Source organism: Nyctereutes procyonoides, unplaced genomic scaffold (genome assembly GCF_905146905.1).
Source record: "Nyctereutes procyonoides isolate TBG_1078 unplaced genomic scaffold, NYPRO_anot_genome, whole genome shotgun sequence".
NCBI lineage: Eukaryota > Metazoa > Chordata > Mammalia > Carnivora > Canidae > Nyctereutes > Nyctereutes procyonoides.
In genome coordinates this window covers 22,720,706-22,736,905 of record NW_026575126.1, presented here as the reverse complement: position 1 = coordinate 22,736,905, position 16,200 = coordinate 22,720,706, and the positions used below count along the sequence as shown (strand labels likewise).

Here is a 16,200-nt window from a genome sequence, read left to right as displayed (position 1 = left end):
CATGTATAAATATTTCTCATTTCAAAAGATTGTGGTTTTACTATACCATCTTAAAATTACCAAAAATATTGCTCCGATATTCAGACGTTTATTTGTTCAACTAATCAGGATGTATCAGATTGGTGGGTACCCTTAGAACTTGTTTTCGAAAAAGAAATACTCTTGCTGAAACTTGATCATCTAGAATATGTGTGTGTGTGTATGTATTATTATTGAGAACTAACTGTAATTGAACTTCTTTTATGTGTTCGACACTTCCATACTATTGTCTCTTTTAATGCTTTCAATAATCTCACGAGGTAGGTATTCCCGTTTTATAAGTGAGCATACCAAAATAAAGAGATGATTAACAGCTTGTCAGGACAGACATAGTAAATGATGGAGGGGATTTTGAAAACAGGTCTTTTCTTTTGTTACAGCTCATATTGCATCTTTATTTTTGAAGCTGATGTCATGGAAGTAGAGTGTGTTCTTCCGCCAAGTGACTTTTCAGAACAACTTTTACAATTAAAAAAATTCCGTACCCTAGGAGTTAAGAAGCTATTAAGAGAATGGATTTTGGCAACAAGGCAGATCTGGGTTTTAAGTACCAGTTCATCATTTTTTAGCTGAGAGTTTGGCAAATGATTTAACCTCCAAAGCTCAGGTTGTTTATTTGTGAAATGAAGGGAATAGTAATTTGGATATAAGAGTTGTCAAGATTACTAGCACTTAATAAATAAATTCGTAGTACAGTGTTTATTGTTGTCCTTAATAGAATACTGAGGTGGGGTATGGGCTGTTTGTGGAAACCTCGTATAATGTTTCCCCGGTTGATGTGGTATTTGCGTTTCTCTCTTGTTTTTTTTCTCCCTTCCACTTAAGGATTTCCGTTTTTCTGACTGTTCGATGGAAGGATGATTGCTCACAAACAGAAAAAGACAAAGAAAAAACGCGTTTTGTCATCAGGCCAACTCTCTACTGATGTTACAACTCCTGAAATGGGGCTCAAGTCTATAAGTTCCAATTCCATTTTTGATCCGGATTACATCAAGGAGTTGGTGAATGATATCAGGAAGTTCTCACATATGTTACTATATTTGAAAGAAGCTATTCTTTCAGGTTTGTCAACTATTTTCTCTTAGCATTCTTATTAGATAGTTTATAAAATTTTAAATGCCAGCCTAGCTGCAGATAAATGCATACACAGTGGTTGGAACAGGGTATACTGCTTTAGTTATTTTGTGACTTTCCCCCTCAAATGTTTGGTGTTATGGTGTAAACTATTTTATCATCAGTGATAGTGCAATACTTAATAGAAACGGTAAGTGTGAGGGAACAAGAATACAAAAAACAGAACTCAGTCTTTGGTTCTTTTAGGTCCATTTGACATGGGAGAATTTTAGATCGTTGGGATTTCAACCTTCTCATTAATGGTAACACAGTGCCTTGATTAGCCTTTAATAAGCAGACTAATGTTTATCATTTACATTTTGGAAACTTCTGCCTCAATGCAGTTTTCCATATTATTCTTAAAATCTAATCTAGAATCACTGCATTTGAGTGAATTTTTTTTCTCAAAAATCATACTTAATTCGTTTTGCTGTTCTATAACCTATTCTTCAATTAAGGGATAATCTCTGTCTAGTTAGAAATGGATAATGGAGCACAAGACTCGATTCTTCTAAAGAGCAGCATACATCTTGATTCCCCAACTTGATCTTAGTCCCTGAGTCTTTTTTTTTTTTTTTTTTTAGATTTTATTTATTCATGAGAGAGACAGAGAGAGAGAGAGAGAGAGGCAGAGACACAGGCAGAGGGAGAAGCAGGCTCCATGCAGGGAACCTGACGCGGGACTCGATCCCAGAACTTCAGGATCATGCCCTGGGCCAAAGACAGTGCTAAACCGCTGAGCCACCCAGGCTGCCCAGTCCCTGAGTCTTTTAACTTTTAATTTATATTAAATGTTTTATATTCAAATTTGATGGCAATGATAATAAAGATACAGCCCCCATTCTTTGTGATAAATAATTCATTCCTATATTCATAATGGTAGGTCTGGATGTAGAAAATGAATATTCCTATGACCTCCTTGGGCATCATAGACATACGAGTTCAATCTTTATTTTCTATGTATATAAGATACATATTCATTTTCTGATCTGTCTTCTAGTAAAAAGACTAAAATCACATCTTGTACTGAATGCTGCTTTCAAGTGTTTATGTCTAACCTAGTTTTCAATTTGAAATGCTCAGAATAACTGGACTTGAATTGTAGCCTCAAATTTTTAGTGTTTGAATTTTCCTTAAAGCAATCCTGATTTGTGACTATATATAATATTATTTTAAAAATAAGTTGCCTGTATTCTTGTTCATTTTAATAGCTTAATTTTAAAGTCTAATTATGGTTGATTAAATGGTAATAAAGTTTTCTTTTTATTGTGGAAAGTTATTCTAAATATATTAAGCATTCTACTGGGAATAAACTTCTTATCAAAATAACACCATCTGCTGTTTATTTTTATTTTTTTTAATTTTTTTTAAAATTTATTTATGATAGTCATACAGAGAGAGACAGAGAGGCAGAGACATAGGCAGAGGGAGAAGCAGGCTCCATGCACTGGGAGCCTGACGTGAGATTCGATCCTGGGTCTCCAGGATCGCGCCCTGGGCCAAAGGCAAGCACCAAACCGCTGCGCCACCAAGGGATCCCTGCTGTTTATTTTTAAAGAAGTCTAGTTTTAAATAAAGACTGTTCTTAACTGGGTTAATTGTTTTAAATTTATTTTTAAATTTACATATAGTAAAAGTCATCCTTTTTGATATAAGTTCATTAACTGGACTAATTTTGAAAGTGAAATTTAAAATGATACCTTGATTGAACAAATCATTTACCTCAATTTAGGGTAAAATCTGATTTTCTTTAATGTATCAATTTAAGTAAGTGCTCATTAATATAAATAAGATTTTTAGTTAGGATTTTTATTTGTTTTTATTTGTTTTCCTCAGGAGATTTATGTCATTTACAAATCCTGATCTTGCATATTTATCCTTTGTCTCACAGATTTAAAATGATAATAATTTAAAACAAGTTGGACACCTCTTTATCTTCAGTTTTTTCATGTGAATTTCAGTTTGTGAATAGATAATTCAGAGACTAGGAAAGAAGAGGATTGAAAGCTGATCCTAAGTGAGAAAAGAGAAAATTTATAAATAAGATGACAAAAGGAGACTACCCCTTGAGATAAAAGTATGCATATGGAAATATAGTTTTTATGGAAATTTAATATTAAAAATTTATAAAGATATGCCCCTTTAAAAACATTTATTCATTTGAGAATAAGAGAGCACACACCCGAGGTAGAGGGGGTAGGGGGTCAGAGGGAGTGGGTGAGAGAGTCTTAAGCTGACTCCCTGCTGAGCACAGAGCCCCATGCAGGGCTTGATCTCATGACCCTGGGATCATAACCTGAACCAAAATCAAGAGTTAGACTCTTAACCAACTGAGCCACCCAGGTGCTTCAAGATATTCTTTTTATAAGAAAACCAGTGCTTCAAAATTTAAATATTGCTAATAATAAAAAAGTTTGCCATTTATGGCTGGTAAATTCATTTTAAAAATGTAAAAACCATCTTTTGGATAACCAACTCTCATTCGTAAGCCATGAACAGAGAATTTTCATTATTTACCCTTGGATTGATTTTAATATTTGGTTCTTCAGTCGGAGATAAAAGTATATATATGTATGATATCTCAAATCTTGGATTTTTTTAAAACTATTTTTTTAATTCTTTTTTTTTTCTTTTTAAGATTTTATTTATTTATTCATGAGAGACACACAGAGAGGCAGAGACATAGGCAGAGGGAGAAGCAGGCTCCATGCAGGGAGCCTGACATGGGACTCGATTTTGGGTCTCCAGGATCACCTCCTGGGCCAAAGGCAGCGCTAAACCACTGAGCCGCCCGGGCTGCCCACATATCTTGGATTTAACAATAATTTGTTTTCTGTCTTTGGATCAATATTATTAAAATCTGGAGGGTAGCCCCAGTGGTGCAGGAGCCCGGGGTGTGATCCTGGAGTCCCGGGATCAAGTCCCACGTTGGGCTCCCTGAAGGGAGCCTGCTTCTCCCTCTGCCTGTGTCTCTGCCTCTCTCTCTTTCTCTATGTCTCTATGAATAAATAAATAAAATCCTTAAAAAAATAAAATCTGGAAATATACTAATTTTGCACTGATAGAACCTTTTTTATTTGTTTTTCTTTAACAAGGGAATATGTATAAACATAAATTAACCTCAATATAAATAATAAGAATACTATATAATAATATGCTTGGGTTTAATTTTGATCATGAATTTCAGCTTGTTAGAGTATCAGACTATTCCTTAATAAAATTATAAGAATCACACAAGATATAATCTTCAGGAAACCAGGTAAAAAGTTTAAAATTCTGTAATTATTTGAGATAGTATTGTTGTTATATGTTTCTATCAATTAGATGTAGGCTATACTTTTGTCTTCTGGGTATTGAGAACTTTCCCTGCACATCTGGTATTCTTTACTCTTACCCTGGTCATAAACTGACCAGACAGAAAAGAGCTATTTCACTGTTTTTCTTTTGGAGTGAGGAAGCCTTGGTAGTCGCCTTGCCAGTATTGTATCTTTTGCTTCATTGAAAGGAAGGATGCCAGATTTTTGACATTGTTTAGTACCCTTTAATTCATGTCAGTTGGCTGTTATAAAGTGAAAAACTTAGCTTTTAGGAATTTAGAATGTAGGTATACAGTTAAATCACTTTTGGTATAATTTAAATACCTTTTTCTTTATATATGTTTGTCATGAGGCAGAGATGTGCAAAATCACTTAAATATTGCTTTAGTTTCAATCATACTTTTGAGGCTAGGTTTAGATAAATAGCTTAGTGATTGGTTTATAGCCACATTTTCATTTTCTTGAACTAGTTATAGAAATGATACTTAGTTATATATGGTGCTTTGCATTTCACAGAGTACTTTTACATACAAACAGCATTTAATCACAGAGTTCCCACAAAGGTAACTTTTAGCTCCATTTCACAGATGAGTTGTATATATAACCTAGATTGTGTAATTTCTTAGCTCCATTTTAGCTAACTTTTAGCTCCATTTCACAGATGAGTTGTATATATAACCTAGATTGTGTAATTTCATGAGCCTCTTATTGCTATATAGTGGTTTCATACAGAATCCAGAGGTTATAAATGCAGAATGATGTGTTCCTTACATGCTTTCTCAACTGCTTCACATGGCAGGTACTTTAAAAAAAATACTGCTCAGTGTTCATTATTTCATCAGCCAATTCCCTTTTTAATGGGGATTATCTAGACCTGCATTATTCAGTATGCTAATATCGAAACATGTGGCTATTTAAATTTAATTAAAATAAAAGTTCAGCTCTTCAGTTGTAGTACCCACATTTCAAGTGCTTATTAGCCATATGTGGCTAGTGGCTACCATTTTGGATAGTGAAGGTATAAATATTTACATCATTGCAGAAATTTCTGTTGGACAGAGCATTAAAAGAAACCTAGAAAAAGTTGTAACTGGAGCAAATTTAAGAAAATTTTACTTAGAAATAGGAACTTTGGGGTCTGCATGGAATCCCCTTAAATTGCCTTTAGAGTACAGAGCTTTCATTCCATTTTTTGATTTGAACCAGCAGATCAGTTTCCAGCCAGGTTATACAAATTGATAAAATCAGTAGTAATGGAGGCAGAAAGAGCTCTGAAAAGAAATCACATTATCTAGGTTCTAGGCCTTATTCTGCTATTGACTGGTTTTGGAATATGGCTTAAATCAGTTAATGATTTAAGAATGAGGTGCTATACCAGATAACTACCAGTTTTATAATTCTGTGATTCAAAATTCGATTGGAGTTGGAGATTCTACATTGTTCTGAATATCGAGAGTTCAGAGCTGGAGAAGACAGGCAAGTATTTGTTTTCCAACTATATATAATGCATTTTATTATTTTTTTTAAGATTTATTTATTTTAAAATGAGATAGAGAGCATGCATGTGACCAGGGTGGGGGGTGCAGGGAGAGGGCGAGAGAAAGAGACAATCTTAAGCAGACTCCTTGCTAAATGCAGAGCCCCACAGGGGTTCAGTCATGACCTGAGCCAAAGTCCAGAGATGGACACTCAACTGACTGAGCCACCCAGGTGCCCCTTATATAATGCATTTTAGAGGACATCTGCATTCTACTAGTCTATAGGATTTTTTTAAATGCAAGTTTTATGATAACTTTCTAAAACGTAGTATTTGTGAAAAATTTTCCAAGTGAGTCTAATGTAAAGTTTATATTGCCGTAGCTGTTGAGGAACTGATTAGAGAAAATAAGTGTCTACTAAAGAGCTCTGTGGTAAAAGTAGGTATGTTTGTGTGGGCTCTTTTTTACAAATAAAATGGAGAGTTTAATGTGGGACATTAGATGACTGAAAACTCATGCTTTGATAGCATAACTGATAGAGCTTGTTGATTCCCTGTCCACTTTTTATTTCCAAGAGGAGGTTACCCTGTAGTCTTGTATTAAGTAGCACATATGGAATTTGAAGTTTTAGATTTCTATCCAGTGTCATTAAGATGCATTAGGAATAATTACAGAGCCAAATTTTACATTTTATTTTAAAATGCTGAAGGCATTCTATTATGGATATGTATGTATGTTTAAATATAACACTAGCAGATTAACATATGTGCTGTATGAATACCACTTCAGGTTTCTCGTTGTCTGCCTGAGGAATAAGAGGTTCTTAATTCCAAAGAACAAATTCATAAGTATTCTTATAGTTCACACAATAATCTTAAATTCTGCAACATATCTCCTCACTTCAGGTAGAACACCATTCCAGGAGCCTTAACACTTGGGAATTTGAAAGGTTTGAGGCTTTTTAATTGGGCTAGAAAGAATAGTGTGAATTACTTAAGTTTTCTGGTCCTCAGTGCTTGGAAGTATCCATTGCTGGTGTAAAATATATTTTAAGGAAAATTGGTAGTTTATCTAATACACTATTTCTAAAACTGGATTTTAATAAAAGTTTACTATTGTGATAGTAGTGCTTTGTTTTTGTTTTGTTCATTAAATAGGCTAGCAAGGAAGATAAAACTTTAGTATCAGTTTCAGATAAAGTTCTCTAATTAAAAAAAAAACTTTCTGGGGCAGCCGGGGTGGCTCAGCGGTTTAGTGCCGCCTTCGGCCCAGAGCCTGATCCTGGAGATCCAGGATCAAGTCCCACATTGGGCTCTCTTCATGGGGCCTCCTTCTCCCTCGGTCTGTGTCTCTGCCTGTGTCTCTGCACCTCTCTCCCTCCCTCTCTCTCTCTCATGAATAAATAAAAATCTTTTTTTAAAAAAAAGCTTTCTGATTTGAGTATATCCCTTTTATTTTGTGAAAACATAACTGAATCTTGTAAGTGATAGCTTCTGATGAATTTGTCTAGGTTCTAAATTTGGCAGAACTATAGTCAGAAGAGGTATGTTAACTTTGTAAAGCACTTTTTGTTGAGTAGAAGTTAAATAAAAAGTTTAATGCCATTAAATAGTATGTTCTGTTGTGAGAGGGAAGTTCTGCATAAATCTTCAGTCTTAATTAAAATCCTGTCTTGTTGATTAACTCTGTTTTCCCCTGGTGAATATATAGGAGGATGTGCAAATTTATTTCAGACAAATTTCAGTAGAGTTAATTTTACCATTGATGAATATTAATTAACTTTCATCCACTATATTGTGCCAAAAATTTTGTGAAATATTAGAAACATTACATTGCTAGTCTCAGATAGTCCTCCTGCTGTGTTCTTTTAGAAGTAAACCTCTCCAGAAGTGATTTCTAATGGATATCACTTAGGAGAAGTTCAGGTAAATGTTGGTAGGTTATGACTTAGAAATGAATCTTTGAGGAATGAAGCATGAAATACAGGTAGCTCATTTATGACATGTATGCTAGTTCCTAGGAGACTGCTTTGTTCTTTTTACTTGTCTAGAATGGTTTACATAATTTAACACCATTTACAATAGTAATTGGCATATTTGATTAGAAGTTAAAGCCTGTTAAATCACAGACTGCACAGTACCTGTCATTAAGCTGTATCTTCTTTAATCATGTTAACATATCATAGTGATTAAAAGCACAAATTCTAGAGTGAGAACACCTAAGGTGGAATCCTCATTCTGGCACTTGCTGGTTGTATATAGCCTTGAACAAGTTACTTATCTTTTCAGGGCCTCAGTTTCTACATCTGTTGGAAGGAGATAATACCTACATCCCTGGGATGTTGTGAAGATTAGAGTACATATATGTAAAGCTCCTAGAATAAGTGTTTTAAAATGTCAGCTAATGTTATTTTTACAGTCCCCAAGTGGCTGGATAAAGAAAGCTGCGGTTTAGACTTTGCTCTTATCCTATAAATTCAGAAATCATTACAACAACAACAAAAAAAAAGGGAGTTTCCTAGTGATAAGTTCTGAAACTTATTTTCCTCCTTGTTTTTGTTGCTTTCCCAAAGAGGTTAAGTTAAATTAATAAGACTCGTTTTAAAAATTATTGTCAGTTTTTTAAAATCAAGGAAAACACCATGGTTTTTTCATTTATTTACTTAAGCATTTCCATGAAGTGTTTTCAATATAAACACTGTGGTATTGTGTTAATGCATGAGAACCAAAAAGTGGAGCTGACTAATCTGTTTTCACTTGATAAGCTGAATGAAACAAAATAAATGGCACAAATGAGTGAAACAATAAATTAAAATTCAGATTACCATATTACAGGGATAGTAGATAAACAAACATTGGGATACAGGAGTTTTACTCTTCTAGATAACAGTATTAAGCTTTTGGCTGAACATTATAATTTCATATGTAATACCTTTGTGGTATAAATTTCATTGCATTTACAATATGGACACTATAAAACTTAAAAATGATCTTGTATTTAGTTATATGACTACTATAACTTGGTAAGTATAAAAATCTTTATTAAATATATCCTTTATTAAAACTTTATTTCCAATTAATTACTAATTTAGATTTTATGTATAAAATGAAACTGAAACTTAACTTTAATATCTCTTTTTCATTAGCCAAAATATTGTGGGACTTTGCTGTATGTGTACTTGTTGTTGAGTGTAATTCTGTGTGAGACAAATCTATTACCAAAAGTATTTAGTTTGGCTTACAGATTTACTAGAAATAATAGCTGTTTATATATAATAAGTCTGTAAAGCAGTTTTGCTAATTTATTTGATAATCACAACTACACAAAGTAGAACAGGTGTTCTTACTAACTCTGTTCTACAAATGATAAATCTGAGATAAGAGAAACTAAGAGTTGTATATTTCAAGATCATTTCAAGGAAGTGGAGGATAAGCTTTGGTACCCAAATTTCTTAATCTAAATCTATTCTTTTCTCTCTCTCTTTTTTTAAGATTTTGTTTATTTGAGGGGCACCTGGGTGGCTCAGTGGTTGAGCGTCTGCCTTTGACTTGGACTGTGATCCTGAGATCGAATCCTGCATCAGGCTCCCCATGAGGAGCCTGCTTCTCCCTCTGTGTCTCTGCCTCTCTGTGTCTCTCATGAATAAATAAATAAAATATTTTTTTAAAAAAAAGATTTTATTTATTTGAGAGAGAGAGAGCACAAGGAGGAGGGAGGAGCAGGCTAGGCTCCCCACTAGCAGGGAGCCCGACATGGAGCTTCATCCCAGGAGCCTGGGATCATGACCTCAGCTGAAGGCAGATGCTTAACTGAGCTACCCTGACACCCCTTTTTTCTTTTCTTCTTCTTCTTCTTCTTTTTTTTTTTTTTGAGTAGGCTCCATGCCCAATGGGGGGCTTGAACTCAGAACTCTGAAATCAAGAGTCACATGCTCTACCCACTGAGCCAGCCAGGTGCCCTTAGATCTGTTTTCTATCACACCAGTCAGCCACTTACAGCTTTCTTCTGTATTAAGGAAGAACGGTTACTAACTCATTTGATTGCTGATTGCTGCTATTGTTCGGTAGAGTGGAGTGGGAAGATTATTTAGTATTCGTTAGAGAGCTGCTTAAACTCCTTAAACCTTTTTAAAAAGTTTAAGAGAAAAAAAATAAAAAATAAATAAAAAAATAAAAAGTTTAAGAGGCTTTTGCTTCATAAAAATAATTTGAAGTAGCTTTAGCCTATTATATTGGAAAAGAACATTTGGTAAACACGGAAAATTTTCTTACCACTTATAAAACATAATTAAGGGCTTGCTAATTTATAAAGTACCATTTGAAGCAGTATCAGGATATACTGATGTTCTAGTAGTTGACTCATCTAACTCAGGAAAGTTTATGAATCTGTAATTAACATTTTTAAATTGGGAATTGGAATTATTAATAGGGTCATTTGATATACTTCTGAAATTCATTACTAAATAATTCAGTTACTGTTTTTTACTATTTTTACTTGAGACAACTTCAATATCTGTTTATAAAGGCTTCTGTATAGGAAAAAAAGAATTTCAAGTTGATAAAACATTTATATTAACAGTTACTGGAATGTTTTGCAGTGTTTTTTCTGAGAAGATTTTATTTATTGGAGAGGTTTTTTTAAAAAAAGATTTTATTTATTTGAGAGAGAGCACGCACAAGTGGGGGGTGGGGGGGTAGGGAGGGTCAGAGGGAGAGGAAGAACCAGACTCCCCTCAGAGCAGAGAGCCCAGGCATGAGGCTCCATCTCAGGACCCCAAGATCATGATCTGAGTGGAAAGCAGACACTCAATTTACTAAGCCACCCAGGCACACTTTTCAGTGATTTTTAAGAATCCCATAGCAAGGGATCCCTGGGTGGCACAGCGGTTTGGCGCCTGCCTTTGGCCCAGGGTGTGATCCTGGAGATCCAGGATCGAATCCCACGTCAGGCTCCCGGTGCATGGAGCCTGCTTCTCCCTCTGCCTGTGTCTCTGCCTCTCTCTCTCTCTCTCTGTATGACTATTGTAAAAAAATAAAAATAAATAAAAAAATCCCATAGCAAGAAATCTCAAGACCTCTTACACTGTTAAAAATTATCAAGGATCCTGAATGTTTTTGTTTATATGGGCTGTATCTGTTTACTATTTACTGTGTTAGAAATTAAAACTAAGAAAATTGAAAAACATATAATAGTTTTGAAATATATTTAATTGCACATATTTAATTTTCTTGAAAAGGCCAGAATTTATTACCTTGGTTTATTTAGGCACTTAAGCCATTAGTATTTTGTAGTTCCATCTTAATGCCCAGTACAGATTTTGAATATTGATGGTTGTTGGGCACTCAAAAAATCAAGCTCTTTCGACCTGAGACTTTAAAATAAGGCAAAGTGGCAGCCCGGGTGGCTCAGCGGTTTAGCGCCGCCTTCAGCCCAGGGCATGATCCTGGGGACCCAGGATCGAGTCCACGTCAAGCTCCCTGCATGGAGCCTGCTTCTCCCTCCACCTGTGTCTCTGCCCCCCCCCCTCTGTCTCTCATGAATAAATAAATAAAATCTTAAAAAATAAAATAAGGCAAAGTATTATTATAGTATTCCCCAAGTGTATTAATATTTGTAGATTTTATTGTGAAACATCAGAATACAGAATAGAGATAACCGACTTTCTCTTTTTTAAGACTAATGTAAGTTAGGTTTTAAAAATAGTACAGTATAATTCTATGATATTAAGTAATCAGTCAACCTTGGTTTTATAAGTAGGCCAAAGGATTACCATTAACATTACCATTATTTTGTTTTATAAATATATATACACACACATGTATATATTAAACAATAGAATTTGTTTATGTTACTTTTTTACAACTATTCAAGCTATATTAATTTCCAGAACTTCTTTTGTATTTCAAAGCTACTAGGTTCCATTTCAGACTTAACCTTTGTTATTAAACTATTTCTGCTAAAAATAGTTAACTAAAATAGCTGTAAACATTTGTGAAGGGCTTACTATGTTTTGGCCACTGTTCCAATTGCATTATATGTTTTAACTCATTGAATCCAACAATCCTATGAAGTAACTACTATTATCTTCCTTTTACAGGTGAGGAAATAGGCACACAGAGGTTAAGTAACTCACCCAAGGTTTATGAATCATGGAACTTAAATTCAAATTTAGGCAGTTTGATTTTAGAGATAATGCTTTAACCAACCACCAAGCTATATTGTCTCAACTAAGTAAACCTGAGCAAACTAACGTCGACAATTCTAAAATAGATGATCTAGATAGTGATCATTTAAGATAATTCTTTAAACTCTATAGCACATTTTCTCTATGAATTAAGAAAATTATAAATGAATTTTTAAATTATAAAAGTAATACATATTTATGGACAAAAATTCCAAAAGTACATAAAATTTCTAATATCTCTTACCCATTTGTATTTCATTTTTTATTTTTTTATTTTTATTTTATTTTTAAAGATTTTACTTATTTATTCATGAGAGACATAGAGAGAGAGGCAGAGACACAGGCAGAGGGAGAAGCAGGCTCCACGCAAAGAGCCCGATGTGGAACTTGATCCCGGGACTCTAGGATCACGCCCCGGCCCGAAGGCAGGTGCTAAACCACTGAGCCACCCAGGGATCCCCTAGACTTTATTTTTAGAACAGGTTTTATTTACAGAGAAATTGAGAAGGTATTACAGAGAGTTCCCAATATTCTTATATACATTTTTTAAATTTATTAACATCTTAAGATTAGTATGGTACATATGTTAATGAACCAATATTTGATAATAATGATACATTATTACTGATTAAAGCCCATAGTTTTATTTATATTTCCATAAATTGTTCCTAATGTCTCTTTTCTAGGATCGTATCATATTATATTTAATTCTCATGTCTCCTCAGGCCCTCCTTGCTTGTGATCATTTCTCAGACTTAGCTCATTTTTGATGACCCTGACAGTTTGAGGAGTACTGGTTAGGAATTTTGTAGGATGAATCTTGATTAGAATTTGTTTGATGTTTCTCTCATGATTAGATTGGGATATTGGGAGGAAAATAACAGATGTAAATGCCATTTTCATCATGAGTCCTATCAAGAATAATACTAGAAACATGATATGTCACTATTAATGTCGACCTTGATCACCTGTCTTAATAAAGTATACTTTAAGGTTACTCATTTTGTCCCCCTTTCTCTACTATACTCTTTGGAAGAAAGTCATTATATGTATGCTCCACCTCCTTGAGAATAGTATATTTCTGTAAATTATTTGGCATTCTTCTATACAAGAGATTTGTCTCTTTTCCTCCACTTACTAACTTATTCAGTCATTTATTTGTGTCAGTATGTAGTCATGGATATTTTCTTTATACTTTGAATTTTAATCTAGTACTACTTTATTTGTTGTTCAAATTGTTCTAGCTTTAGCCATTTAGAGCTATTTAAGCTGGCTCCTGTGTACCCTTGACATACCTTATTCAGTACGAGGGTTAGTTTTTTCTTAGCTCTTACTTTCTGGCTTTTCTAGATGTGCCTAACTCATCCTGTATGTTTTCTGCCCCAGTCCTAGAATCATCCATTTCCCTGAGGGGCCTTGGTTCCTTTTTCTAGAGAATGATAGAAGAAACCAAACAGAGTGGTTACATGTGCTTGTTGCTACTGTGTGTCATTTCTTTTAGGCCCTTTCAGCAGACAGAGCAAAGAGATATATGTGTGTATACTAACCTGTGTAAATACAACATATCTGTAAATATTTCGATTTGTAACCACCTGTGTCTGTATTAAGCTAAACATGAATTCTTACTGAAGTGTCCAACTGTAACCTACCACAATTATGAATCATTATAGCCTTCCCCTCCTGTTTATTTGTAAATTTCTACTCTAACAGTGAGATCCCTGGCTCCCACCCTCCACCATCCATTTACAGTTTTTCAATTCCAGTGAATACGTTCTAGCAACATCAGAATTGTTAACCTGAACCCTCACTGAAAACATTTTATCAACTAGAGTATAGTACTTTCCTATAGCATTTCCTTTGCTTTTTAGTTTTATAGACTTCTCATTTCCAAGGTTGCTTCAGCCAGCACCTATTCTCCTATATTTCCGTTGTTAAAATTCTTTGGATGAATGAGTCACATTTTCTTCTGAAAGCACTTATATTCTCTCTGCTTCCATCACCCTCTAAACTGTTCTTTGTCTCTTCCTGGAGTACTCTTTGCCCTAATATACTCAGCTCCCCACCTTGCCTACACCTTCCCCCCCCCACCTCTGGATAGTATGGTTAATGAACAGCATATTTGACAGATAATGGTAGAATTTTTCATCTTTGTCCTTTTATGCTAAAGACTTTTTCTTTCTAATGGTTATCTTTTCAACATTTCTGAAAAAAATTAATTGTATAATTATAAGCTGACACTCTATTTAAAAAAAAATTTTTTTTTAAGATTTATTTATCTATTCATGAGACACAGACAGAGAGAGAAGCAGGCTCCCTGCAGGGAGCCCAATGCGGGACTCGATCCTGGATCCCAGGATCACGACCTGACCCAACCACTGAGCCATCCAGAGGTCCCAAAAAAATGGTTTTTGTTTGTTTTTCAATCTATTGTGGGGGAGGCAGTGTAACATTAAGAGCATGGTTTCTAGAAATATATTCCCTTGAGTTCAAATTCTGGCCCCATAGTTTAGTAGATTGGTAAACTTAGGTGTGCCTCAATTTTCTCATCTGTATAATGGATATTTTAAATTTACCTCTCTAATAAGATTGATGTGAAAGTTAATAGAATATTATCTTTTAAGTGCTTTTAACAGTGCCTACCACATAGGAAGCATTTAACAAATGTTAACTATTATGAAACACTAATGCTATATGTAAGGTTACAGAAAGAAAAATAACATCAGAGTGTTGTATTTAAGGTAATTGTCTTTTCGAGGACTACTAGTGGAATTTTAAAGTCAAGGTGTTTATACTTTTTTATTTACCTAGGATGGTGATCCAGGAATATGCCTGTTGTGCTGGTGGGAGGAGTAGCACTCCTCTTTTCACTTGATTAGAGCTTTTTGGTTTGGATGATAAAGTATATAGCCACCTTATTTCCGGAGTTATAAAATCCCATATGCTGGTATCTGACTAAAGTCGGTATAAATGAGTGGAGCAGCCTGGGAGTAGACAGGGAGGGACTGGAAAGGAAGGCACAATCTTGAAAGCATATTTAAACTGGGAAAACTGAAAAATATAGGGCTCAATTGACCATAACTGTGAAATCCTTGCTGACTTTAAAATTATTATAGATTTTTTTGAAGGCCGTATAAATAATTGCAATGGTGAAAATACAAGTGAACATATAGTAGGCAAAAATTGTGAGTCTACTGCTTCTTGAAGTGTGCTTCAAAATGGACTTACATAGTTTGCATTCCTGAAACTTAGTTGAGGAAACAAATATATTTTTTTTTCCTTTAAGACTGTTTTAAAGAAGTCATTCATATACGTCTGGACGAACTTCTTCGTGTTTTAAAATCTGTAATGAATAAACATCAGAACCTCAATTCTGTTGATCTTCATAATGCTGCAGAAATGCTTACTGCAAAAGTAAAAGGTAAGAAAGATGTATAAAAGTGGGTTGGTGTGGGGGAAAAGCATCTAAGTAATATTTGGTCTATAATGACTATCGTCCCACCTCCCCATATGGCACTGGTATATATCAATAGGAATTATGTATACTTTGATATGTTGATATTCCCACTAGATCACACCTGAAACTCTCTTCCTTTCAAAAATTAAAACTTCATCTGGCAGGACGCAGTTTAAAAATAGTAACTGAAATAAACTAAATAACTGGCATTTAAAATTTTTGAGTTTTTTGAAAGAGTACATGCTCTTTTGAAGTAGGTTTTTAGTGTAAAAATGTCTTTGTTTTGTGAGGACAGTTGGTGCTGGAAAATTGTCATTTGTAGTGACTCTGCTTAAAGAAGGGGGCCAAATAGAGAAAAAGACTTAAATCGAACTTTTTTTAATGTGAAAAAAAAAATGAAACTAAAATTACATATGAATATACACACATATATGTATATTACATGTACTAAAGTATCAAGAATTGGGAGTTGTCCTCTAATGAAGTAACTTGCCATCCAAAATTATTTTATTAGAATCTGTTATTCCAGACTGCAGTGTATAAGGAGGATTGAGGGCGAAGGGAGTATTTGAGAAGAATGAGGCAGGGAGTTGAGCCAGAGATCATTAGAAATAA

At 34.4% G+C, this 16,200-nt stretch overlaps 1 protein-coding gene across 2 annotated transcripts in view; it reads left to right on the top strand.

Annotated features, from left to right (window-relative positions):
• Positions 1 to 16,200, top strand: part of ARHGAP29 (Rho GTPase activating protein 29) — a 70,499-nt gene that overhangs the window by 4,941 nt on the left and 49,358 nt on the right. Inside the window, exons 2-3 of one of the 2 annotated variants that reach the window (XM_055339983.1) lie at positions 865 to 1,101; positions 15,415 to 15,549. In XM_055339983.1, the coding sequence (XP_055195958.1) occupies positions 897 to 1,101; positions 15,415 to 15,549 (340 nt within the window). In that variant the 5' untranslated portion in view covers positions 865 to 896. Of the gene's footprint in view, positions 1 to 864; positions 1,102 to 15,414; positions 15,550 to 16,200 lie in introns of those variants that run through there. The other variant, XM_055339984.1, reaches the window with a different exon arrangement.